This window comes from Rana temporaria, chromosome 1 (genome assembly GCF_905171775.1).
Source record: "Rana temporaria chromosome 1, aRanTem1.1, whole genome shotgun sequence".
Taxonomy (NCBI): Eukaryota; Metazoa; Chordata; class Amphibia; order Anura; family Ranidae; genus Rana; species Rana temporaria.
This window is the reverse complement of record NC_053489.1, coordinates 512,880,317-512,903,663: the sequence shown is the minus strand read 5'-3', so window position 1 is coordinate 512,903,663 and position 23,347 is coordinate 512,880,317. Positions and strand designations below refer to the sequence as shown.

Here is a 23,347-nt window from a genome sequence, read left to right as displayed (position 1 = left end):
GATTGTAGACTAGAAGATACAACATCCTTGGTTGTTATATACATGGTACTGTGCAGAAGTAAAGATTTATGAATCCAGTCTACACTAGATGGAACTAACAATCTTTAGCTTTGTGAGGAATCTCTTGGAATGGTCATGGAACAAATTACTGTGTATAAGCCGAGGTTTTTTTGTGCTGAAAATGCCCCCCTCGGCTTATACTCGAGTCAGCTTTTTGAGCCTGATCTCCCGGACTTTAGGGACCCGGTACCGGCCGGCCGTAGGTGCCCTGGACCCCCACTCTTCCTCTACAAGTGTGCAAAGTTTGTTGTCCAGGGGACCTATGGCCGGCCGGTACTGAGTCCCCAAAGTCCATAGACTCCCATGTTAAACGTCAGTCTAGTCATGGACACAGTGAGGCACGCAGATGGACACCCTAGGCTTATACTCGAGTCAATAAGTTTTCCCAGTTTTTTGTGGTAAAATTAGGTGCTTCAGCTTATATTTGTGTCAGCTTATACTCGAGTATATACGGTAATTCCATATACCCAGTCTTCACTCTGTTTTACTTAAAGGATAAAGTTCACCTTTACAAAATAATAATAATAATAATTGCACTTTTTATTTTTTTTAGCAGATATGCATTTGTTTTTGTTAGTAGCCTGTAAAGCATTGCACCCACGATCAACAGAATGTGGGTGTAATGCCATGGTCCTGCAGACTGTCTGTGTAGCCTTCTGCCTGTACTTCCGATTCAAGCAGACAGTTACTGAATGACAGGAAGCTCAATGAACTACCTAGAGCGCTCAACAGCACCCTGGTACAGTAAAGCCATGGATTACGAGCATAATTAGTTCCAGAAATATGCTTATAATCCAAAGCACTTGAATATCAAAGCGAATTTCCCCATAAGAAATAATAGAAACTCAGATGATTCGTTCCGCAAGCATTTACACATAAATCCTTCAGTTTACATTCAATACAAAAAGATTATAGCAATGTGATAAGTTGTGTAACCATAAAATGTCCATTCAGAAATGGAAGCCTCCACAAGGGAATTAGAAGCAAAATCCACCAGGAGCGTTTTGCAAGACAAGCAAAATGTTTTAATCAATTTTGACTTGATATACAAGTGATGTCTTGATATACGAGTAGAGTTATGTCACAACAGAGTATAAAAGAGAAGAGAGGAGCCTCTAAGTGTAGCAATATGTTGCCAAATGTTGTCCCTTCATTAAATGTAACCATATTGCTACACTTAGAGGCTCCTCTCTTCTCTTTTATACTCAGTTGTGACATAACTCTACTCGTATATCAAGACATCACTTGTATATCAAGTCAAAATTGATTAAAACATTTTGCTTGTCTTGCAAAACGCTCTCAAACCAAATTACACTCAAACCAAGGTTTTACTGTAGTTCATTGGGACTACAAGCTGACAGCTGCAAAGGCTGTTGGGGACTTGTAGATTTCACATTGACAGAACACTGTGAATGAATGACGCGGCCGTGTTTTTTGTAAATTGTGACAGCGATCAAAAAGTGGAACTTATCCTTTAAGTCAGGCTTGGATTATATTGCACTAACTTGAAGTTTAGCAACCAGAATATACATCACAATTACGGCAACATTTAATCAATACCTCCCTACTATGACAGTGTGTAAATTGTTGAGTGTGAGTAATTAAATTCAGTTATTGTAACTGCAAGTTTAAAGAGGGGGTTCTCCCATAAATGTTTTTTTAACCTTTGATACCCTTAGATGGATGCTCATTTAGTCTAGGGGAATCGGCTAGTTGTTTTAAAATCCGAGCATTACTTACCGTTGTAGAGGGCGATCTTCTCCACCACTTCCGGGTATGGGTCTTCGGGACTGGGCGTTCCTTCTTGATTGACAGTCTTCCGACGGTCGCATCCATCGCGTCACGAGTAGCCGAAAGAAGCCGAACGTCGGTGCGGCTCTATACTGCGCACCGACGTTCGGCTACTTTCGGAAAATCGTGATGCGATGGATGCGACCGTCGGAAGCCTGTCGGAAGACTGTCAATCAAGAAGGAACGCCCAGTCCCGAAGACCCATACCCGGAAGTGGCGGAGAAGATCGCCCTCTACAACGGTAAGTAAAGCTCGAATTTTAAAACAACTAGCCGATTCCCCTAGACTAAATGAGCATGCATCTAAGGGTAAAAAGAGCATATTACCGGTGAACCTCCGCTTTAAGGTTGTCAGTGGAGGCCCCAAAGAATCTGTTTCGACATCTCTTTTATGCAAAATCAATAAAAAAAAAAAAGAAAAAAATGCTATATAGTGGAGATGCTTTCAAAAATAATGAAATGAATGTTTTTTATCATTTGAAATAAAAAAAAAAAAGTTAAAAAAGTACATAAACAACTAAAACATATCTGTATTTGCTGTATTCACACTTTAACTATAAAACAGCATAAAGTCTCTAAGTACACTTGCACACAGTTAAAGTGGTATTAAACCAATTCCTAGATGCGGTGGCTGCATTTGTTTTCTTTTTTTAGGCTTTTTCTTTTTTTTTTCACCTGGTGATCTGGTCAGTAAGTCTATTTTTTTTCCAACCGAACAAGCTCTCCTGCAATTGTATCAGTTAAGAGTGCTGAGATAAACCAGTTACTACTAACAGGGATGCCTACAATGATCAGTTTTTATTTAATGATTTAAAACCTTTATCTTCACCCCCCCCCCCCCCCCCCCCAGATTACCAATACTGATGTCTGTTGTGTCCCCTGTTCTCCTCCATCCAGAGAGGGGGCACTAATACAAGAGGCATGTTACCAGGTAAAAACAGAGGGGGGAACAAAGCCTAAAAATATTTATTACATTTGTGGTTTTAGGTTTAATGGAACTTTTAAGATTTTGCAGGAATATGAAAAACAATCTAACATGTAGGTTAAAATAGAATTTTGAAATCAAAGGGAATTAGCTGTGTAGGAGGAATTAAGCTGGGTAAGGTAAAGCAATGCTCTACTAACAGGTTGAGGTGGATGAAGACATTGCAATAGAACAATCTTTTACACGATGGAAAGACGGAGCAGAAGTGATCTTACTGCATCATCAAGCTCTCTCATAAGCAGGAATTTAAGGAAGACAGGTGTTTCCAGATGTGTTGTCCAAGCTTCTCTGCAGAAGCACAAAGCGAAGGACTAAAAATGCAATGGTCGGCCAGTGCAGCAGATGAAAGAAGCATCATGCCAACTTCCCTTTGCAATTGGAAAATTTCCAGTGACACCATCAGCTCAGACTTAGGAGACACCAGCGGGACTTTCTTGGTACTCCCATCTACCGTCTGATGAAGTCTGGTCAGATGTGATCTTCATGGAAGTCTGATGTGGACACAAGACCAGACAACTCATGCACAAAAAACACAAGAACTGCTGTGCAGAAAAATGGCAGAAGATGCTCTGGAGAGAAAAAGGCCAAATTTTTTATATTTTGCTGTAACATAAAGCAGTTTGAAGAAGGCCTGGAGAACGATTGAAGGGTGAATGTTTGAAGACAGCAGTGAAGCATAGTAGAGGTTATATTTCTGCACATGGAGCTGGGGATTTGGTCAGAATTAATTGTCTCCTTAACCCCTTTGCTGCCAGGTCCGTACGTCGTAGGGACCAGACAGCGGGGGTTTAACACAATCCAATGGCTGCAGACTCCTGCCGGATTGCTTCCACACACCCCCGGTAACCGCACCCTACACCACGTCCCCACACATTCGCTCTCCCGCCCTTCTTGTTGGTGACCCGGTATGAGATTAATTCTGGGTCACCCTGTCACTTTCCTTGGCTAGCATAGCTGGGAAGGAATGTATTGCAATGCAATCTACATTGCAATACATTCAGCGGACCCCAGCGGACCCTGCATGTCTCATTAAAGAGGGCATGGCACCAAAAAAATCAGTAGATAGGGAATTCGTTGTCTCCTATGTGATGAAAAAAAAAGTGTTAATAAACCCAGGACCCTGCATTCACTATATCTGGTCTTCTACAGTACACAGAACATGGAAATTAAATTATTTTAGTAAATATAAACTGCTAAATACCATTTCTCATCAGCAGTATATAGCTGTCTTGTGGCTTCTATCAGTATCTAGCCAAGCCAAGTTAAAGTTTGTAGGGGGAGTTTTTTGACTGACTTATGAGACTACAAGACCAATGACTCTCTGTCTGGACAGTGCTGATCACATGCACACTCCCAAGGAAAAAAAAAACTCTCTAGCATTACACACCAAACTGAGCATGTGCAACCTGACTCCATAGACTCTGTGCTTTTTAGGAATTTCCTTGAGTCTGTCTCTGCTTACATTAGCAGACAGAAACTACTAAGACAACCTAAATGCACAGAAGATCTGTAGTTAGTTTTCCAAGAAGTTTGGTACAATCTACCTGTCAAGTTCTTTAAAAACTGTGTGAATGCATACCTAGGAGAACTGATATTGCTTCAAAGGCGAACACACCAAATATTGATTTATTATATTTTTTTATTCACCTTATGCACATGGTAGGTTGTTAATTGATACATAAAAACTTGTATTATTTTTGAAAAGTATCATTTTACAGTACTATATAAATGTACAATATATATATATATATATATATATATATATATATATATATATATATATATATATATATATATATATATATATTAGTGCTGTCTGTTAAACACGTTATTAACGGCGTTAACACAAACCCATGTTAACGCTGTCAATTTTTTTATCGCGCGATTAACGTTCGGGGGTTATACTGGGATGATGCCTGCAGCCGCAGGCATCATCCCGGTACCGTTGTTTAGAGCGGGCGATCGGCTATCCAAACATAACAACCGATGCGGCTAAAAGCCGCTCGGTTGTTATGCCGGAGGAGCGGGAGGAGCGCCGCCTTTCGCCGCTCTGACCGGGCCTCCCGTCCCACCGGGAGACCCGATCCTCCATCCGCCGCGTTCTGTGTTCAGGCGGAGACTGACACTAAGCCGTAAATGGCTTTGATTCAGTCTCCGCATTGAAACCACGGAAGCGGCGTCATGACGTCACTTCCGGGTTTCTCGGCTGCCAATGGCGCCGGATTTAAAAAAGTACACAGTATTCAGAATCGCCGTTTTCGGCGATCTGAATACTTTGAAGTGCAAAGGAGGGCTCGGAGGTCTTTTGGACCCCGATCCCTCCATAAAGAGTACCTGTCACCACCTATTGCTGTCACAAGGGATGTTTACATTCCTTGTGACAGCAATAAAAGTGATCAAAATGTAAAAAAATAAAAAAACACAATTTAATATTATAAAAAAATAAATAAATAAATAAGAAAACAAAAAAAATAAATGTTTTAAAGGGTGAACCTCCTTAATCGCGCGATTAATCGTGAGTTAACTATGACATTAATGCGATTAATCGCGATTAGAAATTTTAATCGCTTGACAGCACTAATTATATATATATATATATATATATATATATATATATATATATATATAAACATTTATAATGTTATCAACTCAGTGTAGAAGTCATTTTGGTGATACTACTGCCACCTAGTGAAATCACTGAGATGTTACAGTAAGTGACAGCTGTGTCAGCATCACAATATGCAATATAAGCAACACAGAGTGATTTTAGTCAATGACCTAAAAATATAAACAAGTAAGCAGTTTAGGAGTTCTGAGTTCACTGGCTGGATTTTTAATTGCATCTGTGACTAGACCAAGAATTTGTACCATCAAAAACAATGGTGTCCATCATATTCTTTTTGTTTTTAACTTCCCCCATTAATAAAGCTGGGCAATTCACACAATTTAGCAAAAACAACTTTCATGAATTTCCTTGCTACTTTCTCCTGCTGTATGCATGTTACAGAAGAAGTTCTTTGCCATATATTCTTACCCAATTTTTGGATGATTGGAATGAGAAAGAATTGCACGGGATTCTTCTGTATAATGTCTGCTAAAATACCTGCAACAAAAAAAAACAAATCATTTAATGACTAAGAGGCAAAGAGAATATCTAACGTTTTTTTATTCCATAAGTAATACGTTTATTTATAAGATTCATGTTTATCCTGGTCCTAATTTTCTTCTTTTACATGCACAGCCTCTAAAACTGAGAACTCAGAGATCAAAGACTGCTGATCAATCTGCTCTCGGTCTTCAGTGAGCAGAGAGACAGCGACTCTCAGTCTCAGGCTTTGTGCTCTGCCCCTCCAGCACTCACTGGAGCTGTGGAGGGGCCGGGAGTATCTGGCTCAGAATACCAGAGGTGCGCTGAGAAGCAGAGCTGGCTGCTGGTCTAGGTATGGGTGGATCCTGACATTAAAGTCGGGTTACCTTCAGAGTCTGGACTGGCTAAGTGGCATCAGCCGACAGCAGACTTTAGCCCTCTTGTCGGCTGAATACGGTCACAGGAGTGCAGAAAGAAGTGATGTTATGGTGTGCAAAGAAACGTCGGGGGACACTATATATGTCGCATCCACCCTTAATGAACCTCCTATGTTCGCCCACCCACTTGCGTATAGTGCGACCAACATATTATTAAATTGCATGGACATCGAAATACGTATACCAAGAATTTTCGACGAACAGGTAATAAACTGTTTGATTGTGAACTCCTGGCCTTCTTTGTCGGAAAGGCTTGATTTTCAATGAGTGATGAACTGACAAGTCAGACATCTTCTATTACGACATTGTGTGGTTATCAAAACAAGAGCGGCTGTCTAAAGTGTGCAACTTCCAATGTTATTTTAATTTGCTAGAGGCAATCAAGTTTTAACAGTTTTTACTCTTTCAAATGTGACTTGGGAGGGTCTCTGGTATTAAGTTCATTAGCTGGGGGATCTAATTTTAGAAGGCTCCAATGTTTCCATATGACCTGTGTAATTTTCCTGTGTTGGTCATTGTAAACTGTAACGAATCTGATTGTTTTTGTTTTATTGGCTTTACGAGTTCTACCTAGAGTGAAAGATGAGGGGATGATATGCTTTTGGAATGCTTTGTCCACTAGGGGTTCAGGAAAACCTTTTTCTAGGAATTTGTTTACTAATATCTGACCATGTTTTTTGTAGTCCTCATCTTTTGTACAATTCTGACGTAGCCTTTGAAATTGGCCTGGAATGTTCTTACACCAGGAGGGGTCATGGCAACTTGAAAAATTTAAATAGGAATTACTACTAGTTTTTTTTTTTTATAAACACATATTAACCTGTATTACCATTATATTTTTATTAATATCAATCAATTGATAATAGTTTGGCTGTCATCAGTTTTCTATTTTAATCATACATTTGTTGTTTTGTATATATTGTCAAATAATATATAAAATATTATGAGTAATTTTGAAACAGTTTGAAAAAGTTTTAAACAAGTTTTAAAATGACAAGTATTTGCTTATCCTGAGCAAACAACTCATTGTATATAGAGGGTCAGCAATTTAATGGTGTGTAAGACTGGAGGGAAGGGTCAAAGGTGTGTCTACAGCCTATCACATGTCCCGTTCCCCCTTAAACTTCTGGTTCCTTTATTTTTAATCCTCATTGGTCCGTCCCGTCACACGACTTGACAAGGCGCAGGAGCGCGAAACATGTCTTCATGGTGACGGCACCACGCTCATGACCTGTCTCCGCGTGCCATTCCTTCCAATTTTTCCATTGACTACTGCTCTGTTCCCTGGCGCAGTGAGTGACGTCATCACGAGTCGACGCCCCTGTACGATGTTACTGTAGGGAGATTCGCACACCCCCATGGCTGTTTACACACCATCTCCGGGAGTGCACAGAGGCATCCAGACCCACCCTGCCTCTGGATCCAATAAGCGACCAACCTCAATGACACCACTGGCAAGCGCAAAGACACACCCATGACTAGAGGTCGACTGATATAAGTTTTTCTCTGGCCGATGCCGATATTTAGAAATCAGGGCGGCCGATATATAATGCAGATTGTTGCGGGCCCATATTTTTTTTTTTTGGGTGGGCAGGTGGCACCGATTGGCAGGTCGCACTGGATGGCAATGGCAGGTTTCACAGCCGATAGTGTAACTGTGAAACTAAATGCTCTCTGCAGCGCCGCGGTGTGTGAAACTGTATGGAGAGAGAGAGAGAGAGAGAGAGAGAGAGAGAGAGAGAGAGAGAGAGAGAGAGAGAGATATGACAAATTCAGCGTGATGTCGGAGGTGGGCGGGACCCAGGAGCGAGCCAGCCTAGTGAGCTGTTTAAGAAAAGGGCGGGGCCACATACACGTAGCGGCCCGCCCAGATCCCATTGGCAGGTGTTGAATAGCTGGGTCCCGTCCACCCCCGACATCCAGCTTCAATTTTGACAGCTCCTCTCTCTCTCCATACAGTTTCACACACCACAGTGCTGCTCTGCCAACAGTGTGGAGAAGGGAGGAGGATTTTCCACACTCTGCTGGCAGAGGTGCGGTCAGTGTTATATCGGTCTAATTTTTGATAATAATCGGCCGATGCCGATTTCTCCAAAATGGCCAAATATCGGCTGATATATTGGTCGACCTCTACCCAGGACCCTTCCATCTGAGGACAGGCATGGTTTCTTAGCCATTGGGACTTGTGGGTTGGCGACCTCATGTAAGTTTTTACAATAGAGGTTTTCAATAAACTACTTTTAACTATGGAACTCTTAGAGGCTGTTAGCTACATGCAAACATGAGACACTTTTTGCCTTCTCATACATCCACACCGAATAAAGTCGTAGCGCTTTATGGAACTTTTTGTTGCAGCCCTCTCAGGAGTTATTTCCAGCAGCCAAGAACTACAGGACTGTTACCAATCCTCTTGTATAAGTCTCCATAGCAGGCGCCTGATCACTTTCGTTGTTCCTCTGTGGGATAAGAGGATCAGAATTGCACAACTAAGAAACAGAGCTTGTTCATATAAGGAACAAATATGGTTGTTGTCATGTACACCTACAATTACAACTATACACACACAAACATGGTTTTAAAAAGTTAAATTGATAAGATAAATTACATTAAGTTGATCTCTTTCACAAGAACATAAAAAAAACACTTACAGTAAGTTTGCCAGTCCTAGAATGCCCATGCCACGAAAATCCGTTTTTGGATCATCACCTTGAAAGCCAATGTCATCCCACTGTTTAGTTATTCTGGACTTCAACTTCTCATGTGGCATAAGCAAGTCCCAGAGCTGAAAAGACAAATGACAAATGGAATTTGTTTAATGCAGAGTATGCATTGTATTACTTTTCTGCTGGGCTCCTAAGGAAGAATGTATAATCTAGGTAAGTTCTCATTACAAATCACTAAGGTGCATGTAAACCCTAAGGGCCAGATTCTCAAAGGCGTTACGACGGCACAACACCATTTGCACCGTCGTAAGTCCTAATCTGGCCCGGCGTATCTATGCGACTGATTCTTAGAATCAGTTACGCATAGATACCCATTAGATCGGACAGGCGTAAGGCTCTTACGCTGTCAGATCTTAAATGCAATTTTTTTTCCCGCCGCTAGGTGTCGCATCGTCGTTTTCCCCGTCTATGCAAATTAGCTAGTTACGCGAGATGCGCGGACGACGCAGTGATTTTACGACGTTTCCGTAAGCGTAAACTTGCCCCTGCTATAATAAGGAGCAAGTTTACGTAGGTCCGTCGTATGCCATGTTAAGTATGGCGTCGGGTCAGCATCGGCTTTTTCCGTCGTTTTCGTAAGTCGTTCGCGAATACGACTTTACGTCAATGACGCTCACGTCGGCGTCATTGACGTTTTCCATCGTGAGCTGGAGCATGCGCACTGGGCTATTTTCCGCCCGGCACATGCGCAGTTCGATCGGCGCGGGGGCGCGCTTAATTTAAATACAAGCCGCCCCCTTTGAATTACGCGGCCTTACGCCGGGCCAATTACACTACGCCGCCGCAAATTACGGAGCAAGTGCTTGCAGAATACAGCACTTGCTCCAGTAATTTGCGGCGGCGTAATGTAAATGGCTTACGCTTCGCCGCCGCAGATTCTACAAGAATCTGGCCCTAAGAGTGCATAACACAGTAAAGCTTGCATAAAACAGAATTGTGACCAGAGTCACTTTGGGTGAGGGACTCGTGGAACCCAGTCTTAACTTAGAGAGGTCAGGAAACTCCTTTTTCAGATCCCCAGGCCCTTCTTATGTGTAAGTGATCCTGTGTCTATTAGGGGCAGAGGGTGACCATGAAAAAAGGGGGACAACTACTTAAAGCGGGAGTTCACCCATTTGTAAAAAAAAAAAATTTCTCCCCTTAGCTTCCTGCTCGTTCGGTCTAGGGGAATCGGCTATTTGTATTAAAATATGAGCAGTACTTACCCGTTTTCGAGCTGCATCTTCTTCCGTCGCTTCCGGGTATGGGTCTTCGGGAGCGGGCGTTCCTTCTTGATTGACAGCCTTCCGAGAGGCTTCCGACGGTCGCATCCATCGCGTCACTCGTAGCCGAAAGAAGCCGAACGTTGGTGCGGCTCTATACTGCGCCTGCGCACCGACGTTCGGCTTCTTTCGGAAAATCGTGACGCGATGGATGCGACCGTCGGAAGCCTCTCGGAAGCCTGTCAATCAAGAAGGAACGCCCATTCCCGAAGCCCATACCCGGAAGCGACGGAGAGGATGCATCTCGTAAAATAAATAGCCGATTCCCCTAGTAAAAACGAGCAGGAATCTAAGGGGGAAAAGTGCCCTCTAAGGGTGAACCCCCGCTTTAATGGATGCTAAGAGCATGGTTTGGATTACTTCAAATGGGACATAAATATGTATCAACAATAACACTTAATAGGGTTGTCCCGATATCACTTTTTTAAGACCGAGTACAAGTACCAATACTTTTTTTCATGTACTCGCCAATACCGATTGCCGATACTTTTTTTAATGTCTTGACAGTTTTGGTAAAAAACAAAACAAAAAAAAAGCCTTTCTTAGGTTCCAGGAAAAGGGGACAGCTGCGCCAAGTAAATGAAAGATAAATAGCATATATACAGTATATGATGAAGGTTTGAGCAAATAAATAGTCCATATGAAGAACCAGTGCTCCTTAAATGGCACCACAGTGACTCCATGTCCCTTACATTGGTGGTCACTGGTCAGTGAGAAGAATGTTCCTTACATTGGTGATCAGTGGGAAGAATGCCCCTTACATTGGTGGTCACTGGTCAGTGAGAAGAATGCCCCTTACATTGGTGGTCAGTAGGAATAATGCCCCTTACATTGGTGGTCAGTAGGAAGAATGCCCCTTACATTGGTGGTCAGTGGGAAGAATGCCACTTACATTGGTGATGATCAGTGAAAAGACATTAAACGACATTAAACATGTTTATGTTCTGCCTCTCTGCCCACTCTCCCCCCTCCACATTGACAGCCATGACATGCTGAGGAGTAAAAGTTGTAAAGTTTTAGTGATTCGTGTCCAAGGTAGCTCTGTTCCTCCCTTTGTCTGGTGTGCAATTCAAGTGTGAGATTGGTCTCTGGGTGCATTGTGCAGATGGCAGTGTGATGGTTTGTGCTCTTCCCTTGGCAGGAATCATTTCTCTGTCGGGAAACTCCATTCTGCTGCTGGTGGCATATCTCAAGCGTTCTATGCTGACACCCATTCTATTTTACTTACCCGAGGAGTACTGCTCTGCTGTTTTTGTTTGGGGAGGGCGGCGGCAAACAATCCACCCACCGACACCCTCCCCCCCCGGCCTGTCAACTACCCTGCACTTAACCCATCTAAGTCGCAGGCAGCACTTCCTCCGGGCAGCGTCTCCTCCTCCTGATGCTTCATGTCCTCAGTACACATGGCACTGGTTTGGAACAGACAGATGGAACTGGCAGGTGGCACTGGCAGTTGGCACTGGTTTGGAACTGACAGATGGCACTATTGGCACTAGCAGGTGGCACTGGTTTGGAACTGACAGATGGCACTATTGGCATTAGCAGGTGGCAATGGTTTAGAACTGGCAGGTGGCACTGGTTGCCATTGGCAGGTGGCACTGGTTTGGAACTGACAGGTGGCACTATTGGCACTGGCAGGTGGCACTGGTTTGGAACTAACAGATGGCACTGGCAGGTGGCACTGGTTTGGAACTGACCGAGTGTAAGTGTAACTGTGTGAAACTAACAGAGGAGAGAGAGTGGAGCGGTCAGCTCGATGTCGGGGGGTGGGCGGGACCCAGCAGCTAAATTACACCAGCCAATGATTGGGCTGCTTTAGAAAGGGGGCGAGCCACATACATGTGGTGGCCCACCCAGATACCATCCCATTGGCAGGTGTAATATAGCTGCTGGGTCCCACCCACCCCGAACGGGTCCCGCCCACCCCCTACATCGAGCTGAGAGCTCCTCTCTCTCCCCTCTCTGTTACTTGTCAGTTTTACACTCAGTGCGGCGCTTGATGCTGCCAGAGCCGGCAAGTGTGGAGAAGGAAGGAGGAACGGCGGTCAGTGTAAAATATCGGCCTAATTTTGATAATAATCGGCCGATGCAGATTTTATCAAAAATGGCCAAATATTGGCCGATATATCGGTCTACCTCTATAACACACTGCACAACAATGGTAATATGTGAACCTAGACTTATTTTCAAAACGACACATGGTTGCCAATATATGGATTAAATAACAAGTTTGAAATATAAAAGTGTATGCAATTGTTTAAATTTCACATTTGCACATGTCAAAACTGCTTTTATCCCCACAAAAGTCAGTTTGAATTCAAAACAAACCTAATGAAGCTTACAAGGTGGTAAGAAAAAATGCAGACACTTCAAACTAATTTTAATTACAAACTGAACAGACTTGAAAGCATTTACATTTGCCCATCTACAAAATTCCTCAAAGTGGTTATAAACGACCTGATCTTTAAAAAAAAATGTAGGAACATAGTTCAGCCAATGTAGTGTAATGTCATTTAGGGGTGGGGGTGATAACAAGTGCTTCAGAAAACAGAAAATTTTCAGAATATGGTAGCATTTCCCTTTTTTATGGATAAAGGAGGATAAGACTGTCACCAGAGGCAGCTCTTTAATTGGGCAAATTAGGCAAGTGCCTTAGGCCTCGTCCCCAGAAGGGTCTCATGGCTGCTTAATTTTCCTGACACTGACAGAACAGTGTGGGACCCGGGAGTGTAAGGAAATATTACACCAAGGTAAATGTGTGCCCAAGCAAACTAGCGGGGTGAGCGGGCGGGCGGGCGCTGCACACAGACTGACGCCACCTGTCTGAGCTAAGATTTACACCGCGGACGAGGGAGACGATCAACATTACATCATCTCGGCGAGTTGGCTTGGCTGCATCCAATAGCAGGCTCCACCTCATTGCATGAATCTATCCATGGCCGCCGCCAACCTCTATTCAGTTGTCCAACCCCTTTTCGTACACTGGGCGCCCGATTTACAGCGGATGGGGTGTATTTTTGAAGCACCTGATTAGAGCCAAAGGCTGACAGGCCTAAGTGTATGATTATAGGGGTGAGTGGGGCCTCATGTCTAAGTTTTGCCTAAGGCCTCGCAAAGTCTAGAGCCGCCTACGACTTATTGCACATTTACTACATGCACCAAATCAGGGAGAATATCACAGTCTTGTTACAATGGCACAGTGATGTGATTGAGGATGGAAGGGTATTCTACTGTCATCTATGTGTCTTTAACCAGCCTTGGCCATCAGTATTGCTGAAACCCAGAGATGATCTCACCCACTTATGGAAAGGATGGCTATTTCATCCACTGCTTCATACAACTAAATAGCTACTACTCACCTCCATGAGCTGCTGCTCATGCTCAGGGTTGTCAGAGTCATATGGCTGTTTTCTCACATCCTCTACCTCTAAAAAGAGCTGCTTATACCCAGAGATCTGCAACAGGCATATCCTCAAGTTTATCTGAATTCTGAAAAGAAATAATCTACTATTGATAACGGAACATAAAATACAGCACAAAATGTCTTTGCAATAGTACTGAGTTCATTACACAAGTACACCATTTCTAATGACAAAGACATGGTTAAACTGATCACTGTTGTTTTAATGCATTCTAAATTCATTGTTCTTATATTTTATATCACAAATCATAGAAAACTGAAGTCATAATATACCTATGCCTGTGGGATTCCACAGAAAGTGTATAGCAGGCACCTATGGATGGATGAACATGGCTTTATTTTAGGGCTTACTAGGAGCCCCAATACTGAGCATGCTCATTAAATCCAAGCCCAAACCTATACTTAATTTTTGCAGTAAGGTGTACATGGAAGGGCAGCAGACATCATAAATATTTCCCAGCACACTTACCTGCTAGGCTGCAAAAAAAAGAAAACTGACCCTAACAATTTCGACAGGGTCAATTTTTTTTTTTGGCAGACTAGCTGGTAAGTATGCTGCAAAAATCTTTGTTTGTTTGTGATGCTGGGAGGGGGGGGGGGGGGGGAACAGCAAACATGCTACACAGTGTACAGAGAAAGGCATTGTGCCTGTCTCTGTACGCCAACTAAGAGTTGGTCTTAATTACCTCCAGTTCGGTTATCCAAAAATTGGAGGTAATTGTTTTTCAATTTGGTGCAGCCACAGCGCCACTTTGTGAAGTGGCGCTATGAAAAACTACCTAAATCTGTGGCACGTAAAGCAATTGTAACTGGCACAGGACTTTAAAGGGCTATCCCACCAGTAAAATGGCAGAGATAATGCTTTAATGAATTCCCCCCCATGCTTTTGCAAGTATGCATACATTAAATCTTGCAGTTCTGATTTAAATTCTGTCACTGCTTTTTGATGTAGCAGGCATTAACCTTCAAACAACTAAGTGAAATACAAGGGGAACAACAGGAAATTAACTCCCTGCAGACTACACGGTCGTTAAAAAGTGGATGCAAACCTAATAAAAAATCAATTGTGAAGTGCTTTTTAATCAATAGTCTTTGCTTTTATATGTAATTTTTATGGAAGTGAAGACAAAACATCTGGTGACCATCCAGTCTCCTGTGTCTTCTGCAGATTTTTGTTATATCCCCAGGTTCAGACCTACAATAGCCTTGTGCAGTTTGATCTGCATATAATTGTAGAATGACTGACCTGAGCACCGTTGTGAATCTGGAGTGTCTAGAGATGTCACTCATCCCTATAACTCCACCTACAGCATAAGGCACTTCCCAGGTCTCCAGAGCACTCAGGGATATCTATCCTCCCTATAACTCCACCTACAGCATAAGGCACTTCCCAGGTCTCCAGAGCACTCAGGGATGTATATCCTCCCTATAACTACACCTACAGCATAAGGCCACTTCCCAGGTCTCCAGAGCACTCAGGGATGTCTATCCTCCCTATAACTACACCTACAGCATAAGGCCACTTCCCAGGTCTCCAGAACACTCAGGGATATCTGTCCTCCCTATAACTACACCTACAGCAGAAGGCCACTTCCCAGGTCTCCAGAGCACTCAGGGATGTCTATCCTCCCTATAACTACACCTACAGCATAAGGCACTTTCCAGGTCTCTAGAACACTATATCTATCCTCTCTAGAACCCCACCTACAGCATAAGGCACTTCCCAGGTCTCCAGAGCACTCAGGGATATCTATCCTCCCTATAACTCCACCTACAGCATAAGGCCACTTCCCAGGTCTCCAGAGCACTCAGGGATGTATATCCTCCCTATAACTACACCTACAGCATAAGGCCACTTCCCAGGTCTCCAGAGCACTCAGGGATGTCTATCCTCCCTATAACTACACCTACAGCATAAGGCCACTTCCCAGGTCTCCAGAACACTCAGGGATATCTGTCCTCCCTATAACTACACCTACATCATAAGGCCACTTCCCAGGTCTCCAGAACATTCAGGGATATATATCCTCCCTATAACTACACCTACAGCAGAAGGCCACTTCCCAGGTCTCCAGAGCACTCAGGGATGTCTATCCTCCCTATAACTACACCTACAGCATAAGGCACTTTCCAGGTCTCTAGAACACTATATCTATCCTCTCTAGAACCCCACCTACAGCATAAGGCACTTCCCAGGTCTCCAGAGCACTCAGGGATATCTATCCTCCCTATAACTCCACCTACAGCATAAGGCCACTTCCCAGGTCTCCAGAGCACTCAGGGATGTCTATCCTCCCTATAACTACACCTACAGCATAAGGCCACTTCCCAGGTCTCCAGAACACTCAGGGATATCTGTCCTCCCTATAACTACACCTACATCATAAGGCACTTCTCAGGTCTCCAGAACACTCAGGGATATCTATCCTCCCTATAACTCCACCTACAGCATAAGGCACTTCTCAGGTCTCCAGAATACTCAGGGATATCTATCCTCCCTATAACTACACCTACAGCAGAAGGCCAATTCCCAGGTCTCCAGAACACTCAGGGATGTCTATGCTCCCTATAACTACACCTACAGCATAAGGCACTTCTCAGGTCTCCAGAACACTCAGGGATATCTATCCTCCCTATAACTACACCTACAGCATAAGGCACTTCCCAGGTCTCCAGAGCACTCAGGGATGTCTATCCTCCCTATAACTACACCTACAGCATAAAGCACTTCCCAGGTCTCCAGAACACTCAGGGATATCCATCTTCCCTATAACTACACCTACAGCATAAGGCCACTTCCCCGGTCTCCAGAGCACTCAGGGATGTCTATCTTCCCTATAACTACACCTACAGCATAAGGCCACTTCCCAGGTCTCCAGAGCACCCAGGGATATCTATCCTCCCTATAACTACACCTACAGCAGAAGGCCACTTCCCAGGTCTCCAGAACACTCAGGGATATCTATCCTCCCTATAACTACACCTACATCATAAGGCACTTCCCAGGTCTCCAGAACACTCAGGGATATCTATCCTCCCTATAACTACACCTACAGCATAAGGCACTTCCCAGGTCTCCAGAACACTCAGGGATATCTATCCTCCCTATAACTACACCTACATCATAAGGCACTTCCCAGGTCTCCAGAACACTCAGGGATGTCTGTCCTCCCTATAACTACACCTACAGCATAAGGCACTTCCCAGGTCTCCAGAACACTCAGGGATATCCGTCCTCCCTATAACTACACCATAAGGCACTTCCCAGGTCTCCAGAGCACTCAGGGATATCTATACTCCCCAGGGGCGTTGCTAGGTGTCAAAAAGACCAGGGGCTTCAGCCCGAAGGCCGGTGGTGGCACCGTGGGGGAATCCGGGGTGGTCATTTTGCGAGTGTTTTTCGCAGGGAGGTGGCGTTGTGTGATGGGAGGTAAGCTAACTTGCTGCTTTCTGCCTGGCCTACCAGTGCTGCCCATGAATGATAGGCACTAAACTCACCTACCTGACACACTGACCATTACACCGACCTCACCTACTTGTACACTGATGGGCAGAAGAGACATACATACACTGACCTCATCACCTACCTAGCTCTACCTGACATACACTACACTGATCTGGCTAACTGACATACACTGACTGACCACACCTACGACGAGTGTTATATAAACCTATGTTAAGTCAGTAGTAATCGTATGCAGGGAGCAAAATAGAATATATAAGATAGAGCGCACACACCCCCCCTCCCCCCTTGAGACACAGACAGCGATAAATAAACCCTGACATTGGTTCTAACCTATCCCACTCTATCCAAAACAAACAAAAGGTTTTGGCCAGAGTTTCACTTTAAGTGTGGATGCATCGGTTAAGTTAAAAAAAAAAAAATATTCCACTTAGATTGGGTTTGTATAACTTAAAACGCATGCACTTTAGAAAGTAATAATATATAATTTTATATTTAACAAAGTATCTTTATTTCACAAAACTATTTCTTACGTGGTGAATCCCTGACACTGCAAAACATGCTAAGTTTTCTAATAAGAAAGCCCAACACTATCTATATGCTTGTTGGCAGTCACAGTTAAAGGGGTTGTAAAAATTTATTTTTTCCCCTCTAAATAGCTTCCTTTACCTTAGTGCAGTCCTCCTTCACTTACCTCATCCTTCCATTTTGCTTTTAAATGTCCTTATTTCTTCTGAGAAATCCTCACTTCCTGTTCTTCTGTCTGTAACTCCACACAGTAATGCGAGGCTCTCTCCCTGGTGTGGAGAAAGCCTCTTGAGGGGGAGGGGGTGAGCAGGCAAGTCAGGACACTACTTTGCAGATAGAGAAAGGAGCTGTGTGTTAGTGGGCGTCCTGACACTCCTGCTCGCCCCTCCCCCCTCAAGAGGCTTTCTCCACACCAGGGAGAAAGCCTCACATTACGGTGTGGTGTTACTGACAGAAGAACAGGAAGTGAGGATTTCTCAGAACAAATAAGAACATTTAAAAGCAAAATGGAAGGATGAGGTAAGTGAAGGAGGACTGCGCTAAGGTAAAGGACGCTATTTAGGGAAAAAAAACATTTCCTTGACAACCCCTTTAAATGACAATTTAGTCAGTCCCCCTTTCTGCTATGAAAGGGGGGATTTCCCTCCCTTGACTCAATGTCAGTACACACATTTGTCATCAGAACTAATTTCTTTAAAACATTAAATATGGTCACTGTAATGTAATCTTTGAGCATTATTTACTTAACAGTTATTAAATCTACAGAGTGAGATCTCTGCTTGTTAACAACTTAAAGTGTTACCAAACCCAGACCCTGCATTCATGATGATATCTGGTCTCCCACAAAACCCAGGAAATAGAAATGCAATTATTTTAGTAAACATAAACTTCTAATTACATTTTCTCATGAGTAGTATATAGCAGTCTTGTAAAGGAGTTTTCATTTTACTCTGACAGTCCTATAAGGCTGCATGACTTCTGACCCTCTGTCTGGACAGTTCTGATTGGCCCTGTGCTGATCGCATGCACCTTCCCAAGAAAAAAAAAAAACACCAAACTGAGCATCTGCAGAGTGACTCCAAAGGCTCTGTTTTATCAAAAGATGGATTGGGGACAGTGGAAGGGGAGGATCAGAGAACACATGGTCAAACAGCCTTTTTACACAATGCAGAGGATTAACCCCTTTAGGTTCCACAGTGCTTTTACTGTTGTGGGTTTAGTAACACTGTAAAATGTCAGAGGGATATTAGTCATTCTTCCCGGAACTTTTAAAATGGCATTCGATCCCAGTGGTTTCTGAGACCCTCCATTGGTTTTTAGTAAATATCTGTGCCCAGGAGTTGATTGCTTCTGCTCCTGGGCTCAGTGTTGCCAACCGTCCGTATTTTTCTTAAAAACTGGCACTTTTTTCCCTGTTCGTAAATGTCAGTGGTTGCAGGAATGTGCCAGTAAAAATAGCCGAGATCGGTTCGGCTTGGAACTGCGCATGGAGATTGGAGGCAGGGGGTGATGGTGGCAGGGGACGATGGAGGCAGGGGGTATTAGAGGCAGGGGGCCTGGGGGAGATTGGAGGCAGGGGGAGATTGAAGGCAGGGGGAGATTGGAGGCAGGGGGAGATTGGAGGCAGGGGGAGATTGGAGGCAGGGGGAGATTGGAGGCAGGGGGAGATTGTGGCACCGCAGAGGGGGGGGGGGTGAAGGCAGGGGTGTTGGTGGCAGAGGGGGATGGAGGTAGGGGGTGATGTGACTAAATAATTTGCCCTTATTATATCGAAAATAACAAATTTGTTTTTTTACCCTAATATCTACCTTAAATCACATTGATATTTGCCCAGTGTACTTGTTTGTAGCCTAAATATTGAAATTTGCACATAAAAATTAAATTTAGTAACTTTTGTGAAATGCCAGTAAAAACGTGGCTGCACCAGTACATTTCGGGCGTCGTGCCAGTAAATTTCAATCTGGTAGGTTGGCAACACTGCCTGGGCTTCCAATCTTGCTACACTGCTCCATAGAAGTGATTGTAGTGGATTTCTGTTAAGACAATGCTTCCACATTGAATAAATGTGATGTCATGAGTACTGCCATATCATTTCCTCCAGGTATGTAGGCTAGGAGAGAGCTTTGTCTAGCATCTCCCTGCAGCAGTAGATCACTGGTATAGTGATCTATTGTTGACTGATTGTAGTCAGGAGTAGATCACTATTAGAATTGATCTGCTACTACATAGCTTCACGGGGTGGGGGGTAAGTTGTCACTAAAGACCAGATCCAGACCCAATGCTGACATAAGTAAATGTAATATATTTCACATTTTTAGTAAATGCAGAGTTTTTTAATAAGTTGCCATTTTGCTAATGTGTGCCTTGGTCAACTAACTGCATATCCAGATTTGCTACCAAACTAAAACCATCTCATTCCTGAAAACACTGTAAAGTTAGGGTAAATTATAAAACCTAAATGGTATAACATGGGAGTCAAAACACCACCAACCATGATTTAAGGGGGTTTGAGGAGAAATATGGTTTAGAGTATGTAAATAGCCAGAACCCAGGTGCTTTTTATGATCAGGCACTGTTCTGAAGAAGACAGGGATTGGACATAGAAGGCACCACCTAAAACAAAAACCTGTGATTCACAATTCAGTCATTTACATTTTTGTTTTAACTGACTCTTTCCATGCATATTTGCCTGAGAGTCAAATAATGAGTCATTTTGAAGCATAAGGCCCCTTTCACACCTGCGGACCGTATTACCGCTTTTTCATCCATCTGTTTGCGGATGAAAAAGGAACATACATTGGGAGATTGCAGGTGTCAGCGGATGAACATTCGCTGACACCCGATCTCGCCCGCCTCCGCAATGCTCCGATTCTGCAGACGGAAGAAATCCCTATCTTTTCTTCCATCTGCGGATCGGATCAGATGAACACGGACCCTACAGTCTGTGTGCACCCGATCCCCCCATAGAGGAGAGCGGAGAAAAGACAGGGCGGTTCCTGCACAGTGTGCGGGGACCGCCCTGTCATCCGCCGGCTCAGCGGGGATCAACGGAGCGATCCCCGCTGAGCATACAGAGGTTCACGGGGCGGATCATTACTGATCCGCCCCGTGTGAAAGGGGCCTAACAAGAACATTATATTTTTTACAAAGATCTCATAGTTTAAAAAGAATTTGCAAATAGCAGAATTATCATATAGTAACAGTCTAGTGATTGCTGAATGGCTGCTTTTGTGAAGTCTGGGAACCAATCAAGTGAATGCAATCACAAGCCTGCTGTGTTTAAAGAGACTTCTTCCAATTGTAAAGTGACTGCTTCTTTCCCAAGATGCTTAGCTGACTGTATCTGTGTAAGCATCTGAGTTATCAAAGAAAGCTGGGTTGAGAAAAGACCCAAGAGCTCCTGATGAATTAAAAGGATAAATATAGTCACAAAACAATACTAATTAATTGAGCTAGTGAAACTGCCATACAAACTAATATCTTATCATTTTATTACACATTTCAGTGGATACCACCAACTGCCTCGAGGCCTGCCCTCGCCTCGCCTCAGCACTGTGTTCACTGGCCTACTAGCTGGCTCACCTCAGGCTGGCAGGCTGGCTGCGTTGTTCAATACTCAGTTCTCTGACTGAGTCCGGTGGGTGGCGGCGCGCTCCCACCCTCTGGAGTCACCTCCTCCTCACACAGACTCCAGTCTGGCCAGTGCTGCGCCTGTGCGTGACGTCATCACGTCCCGGCCGCGAATCACGATGGAATTGGTCCACTGTGATGTCCATCATGACAGCACATGATGATGATGATGATGATGGACATCTCGCTGGCCAATCCTGGGATCGCGGGCGGGACTGTGTCTGTGACGTTGATGTCGATTGACAGTGCAGCGCCGCAATTTTTCAGGGGATTCGCCGATTCGGGGCTACAGTATGTTAAAGTTAATGGCCGAGACTCTGGGCTTTTCAGGGTCCCATTCGGGGCTCCAGCCCACCAAGCCCCGCCCTCCCGACGCCCCTGATACTCCCTATAACTACACCTACAGCAGAAGGCCAATTCCCAGGTCTCCAGGGCACTTAGTGATGTCTATCCTCCCTATAACTACACCTACAGCATAAGGCCACTTCTCAGGGTTCCAGAGCACTCAGGGATATCCATCATTCCTATAACTACATCTACAGCATAAGGCCTCATGCACAAGGATGCCTGGGGCTGTAAAATGTAAAATTCAGGAATATTTTACAGTCTGTGCCCAGGTTTTACATACATATGCTTGCACATGTTTACACCAGTACTGTTGTATACAGGTGTACAGCCATTGTTTTCTATGATTGGCTGTGGCTCCCGGTCAGGGAAATATGCCCGACTTTTACTTTGTACGGTGCCTATTTGCAAGGAGCCTTAGGCAAATTCCTAGGTGTTCATAGAATGAGAGAATTCATAGTATATGCGATGTTGGTAAAACATGCCAAACTTCATTTACACTCCCAACCTAGGGAGCTGGTCTGAGAGATGGACACTTATTAATCACAAAACTGCAAAAAGGAAAAAAAAATAAAAAGGGTATTTACGGGCGATTATTTCAAATAAATATTTAAACAAGAAATGCGTTGCCAAACTAAATTTGTAGGTTTGCAACCTTACAGATAGTTTAAAGTGTGTGTTACCCCAGCAGTTCATAGTCCTGATATGTGCCTGCTGTACCATGTACTTGTATGAGAAAGTATCCTGTTCTGTTTTTATTGGTTCCTTATGTGAAATCCCTGGTGTTCCTGCCAGTACCTCTGCTTTCCTATCAAAAACTGACCACACTAATCAGGAGAACACACTGTGGTCCATTCTCTAGCTATGCTGGAAACTTGGTATGCTCTCCTCCAATGATCAGACCTTTACTGGTGAATGAAAAGGCAGCATATTAATGACGTCTTTCCTTCACTGTATACAACACAGCTTTTACTGGCTTATAGTGCCAATCATGTTGTGCCATTGATGGCAGGAGACTGATATTAAGACATTCAGCTACTTATTCTAGTTGTACTGTATACAAAATGCTGTTAGAAGAATGATACAGAACTCAAGATGGAGTTCAGTTTTAATTAGGGAAGCAACGATACCACTTTTTTAAGACCGAGTACAAGTACCGATACTTTTTTCAAGCACTTACAGATACCGATTATCAATACTTTCTTTCTTAATGTCATGTGATAGTGGCACTAATATGCAGCACTGATGAGGTGTGGACTGTGTTAGTAGTTTATTGTTTTTATTTATTTTTTTTAAGTTTTTTACAACTTTATTCTTTCATTATTTTTTACAATTTTACTTTTAAATATTTGTTTAAATTGTTTTACTTTTGACTAAATCCACCCTGTTGGTGGGGGGGGGGGGGGCTTTGGAGAGATATCAGGGGTCTCATCTACCCCTTTGAGACAGGGAAAGGGACTGGGGACACCGATTCCCCAGTCTCTTTCTCAGCAGCCTCAACTGCACTGAAGATGAATGGACAGGAGACAGATGCTCCTGTTCATTCAGGAACTGAAACATTGTGAACACAATTTCCGATGCTCAGTTATGAATGGACAGAGTCTGTGATCACTGA

At 43.6% G+C, this 23,347-nt stretch overlaps 1 protein-coding gene across 1 annotated transcript in view; it reads right to left on the bottom strand.

The window, feature by feature from the left end:
- ELMOD2 (ELMO domain containing 2) overlaps positions 1–23,347 on the bottom strand; it is a 42,191-nt gene that overhangs the window by 6,654 nt on the left and 12,190 nt on the right. Inside the window, exons 5-7 of the mRNA XM_040331306.1 lie at positions 13,705–13,834; positions 9,009–9,142; positions 5,870–5,938 (exon numbers count right to left, since the gene is read on the bottom strand). Coding sequence (XP_040187240.1) covers positions 5,870–5,938; positions 9,009–9,142; positions 13,705–13,834 — 333 coding nt within the window. The remainder of the gene's footprint in view (positions 1–5,869; positions 5,939–9,008; positions 9,143–13,704; positions 13,835–23,347) is intronic.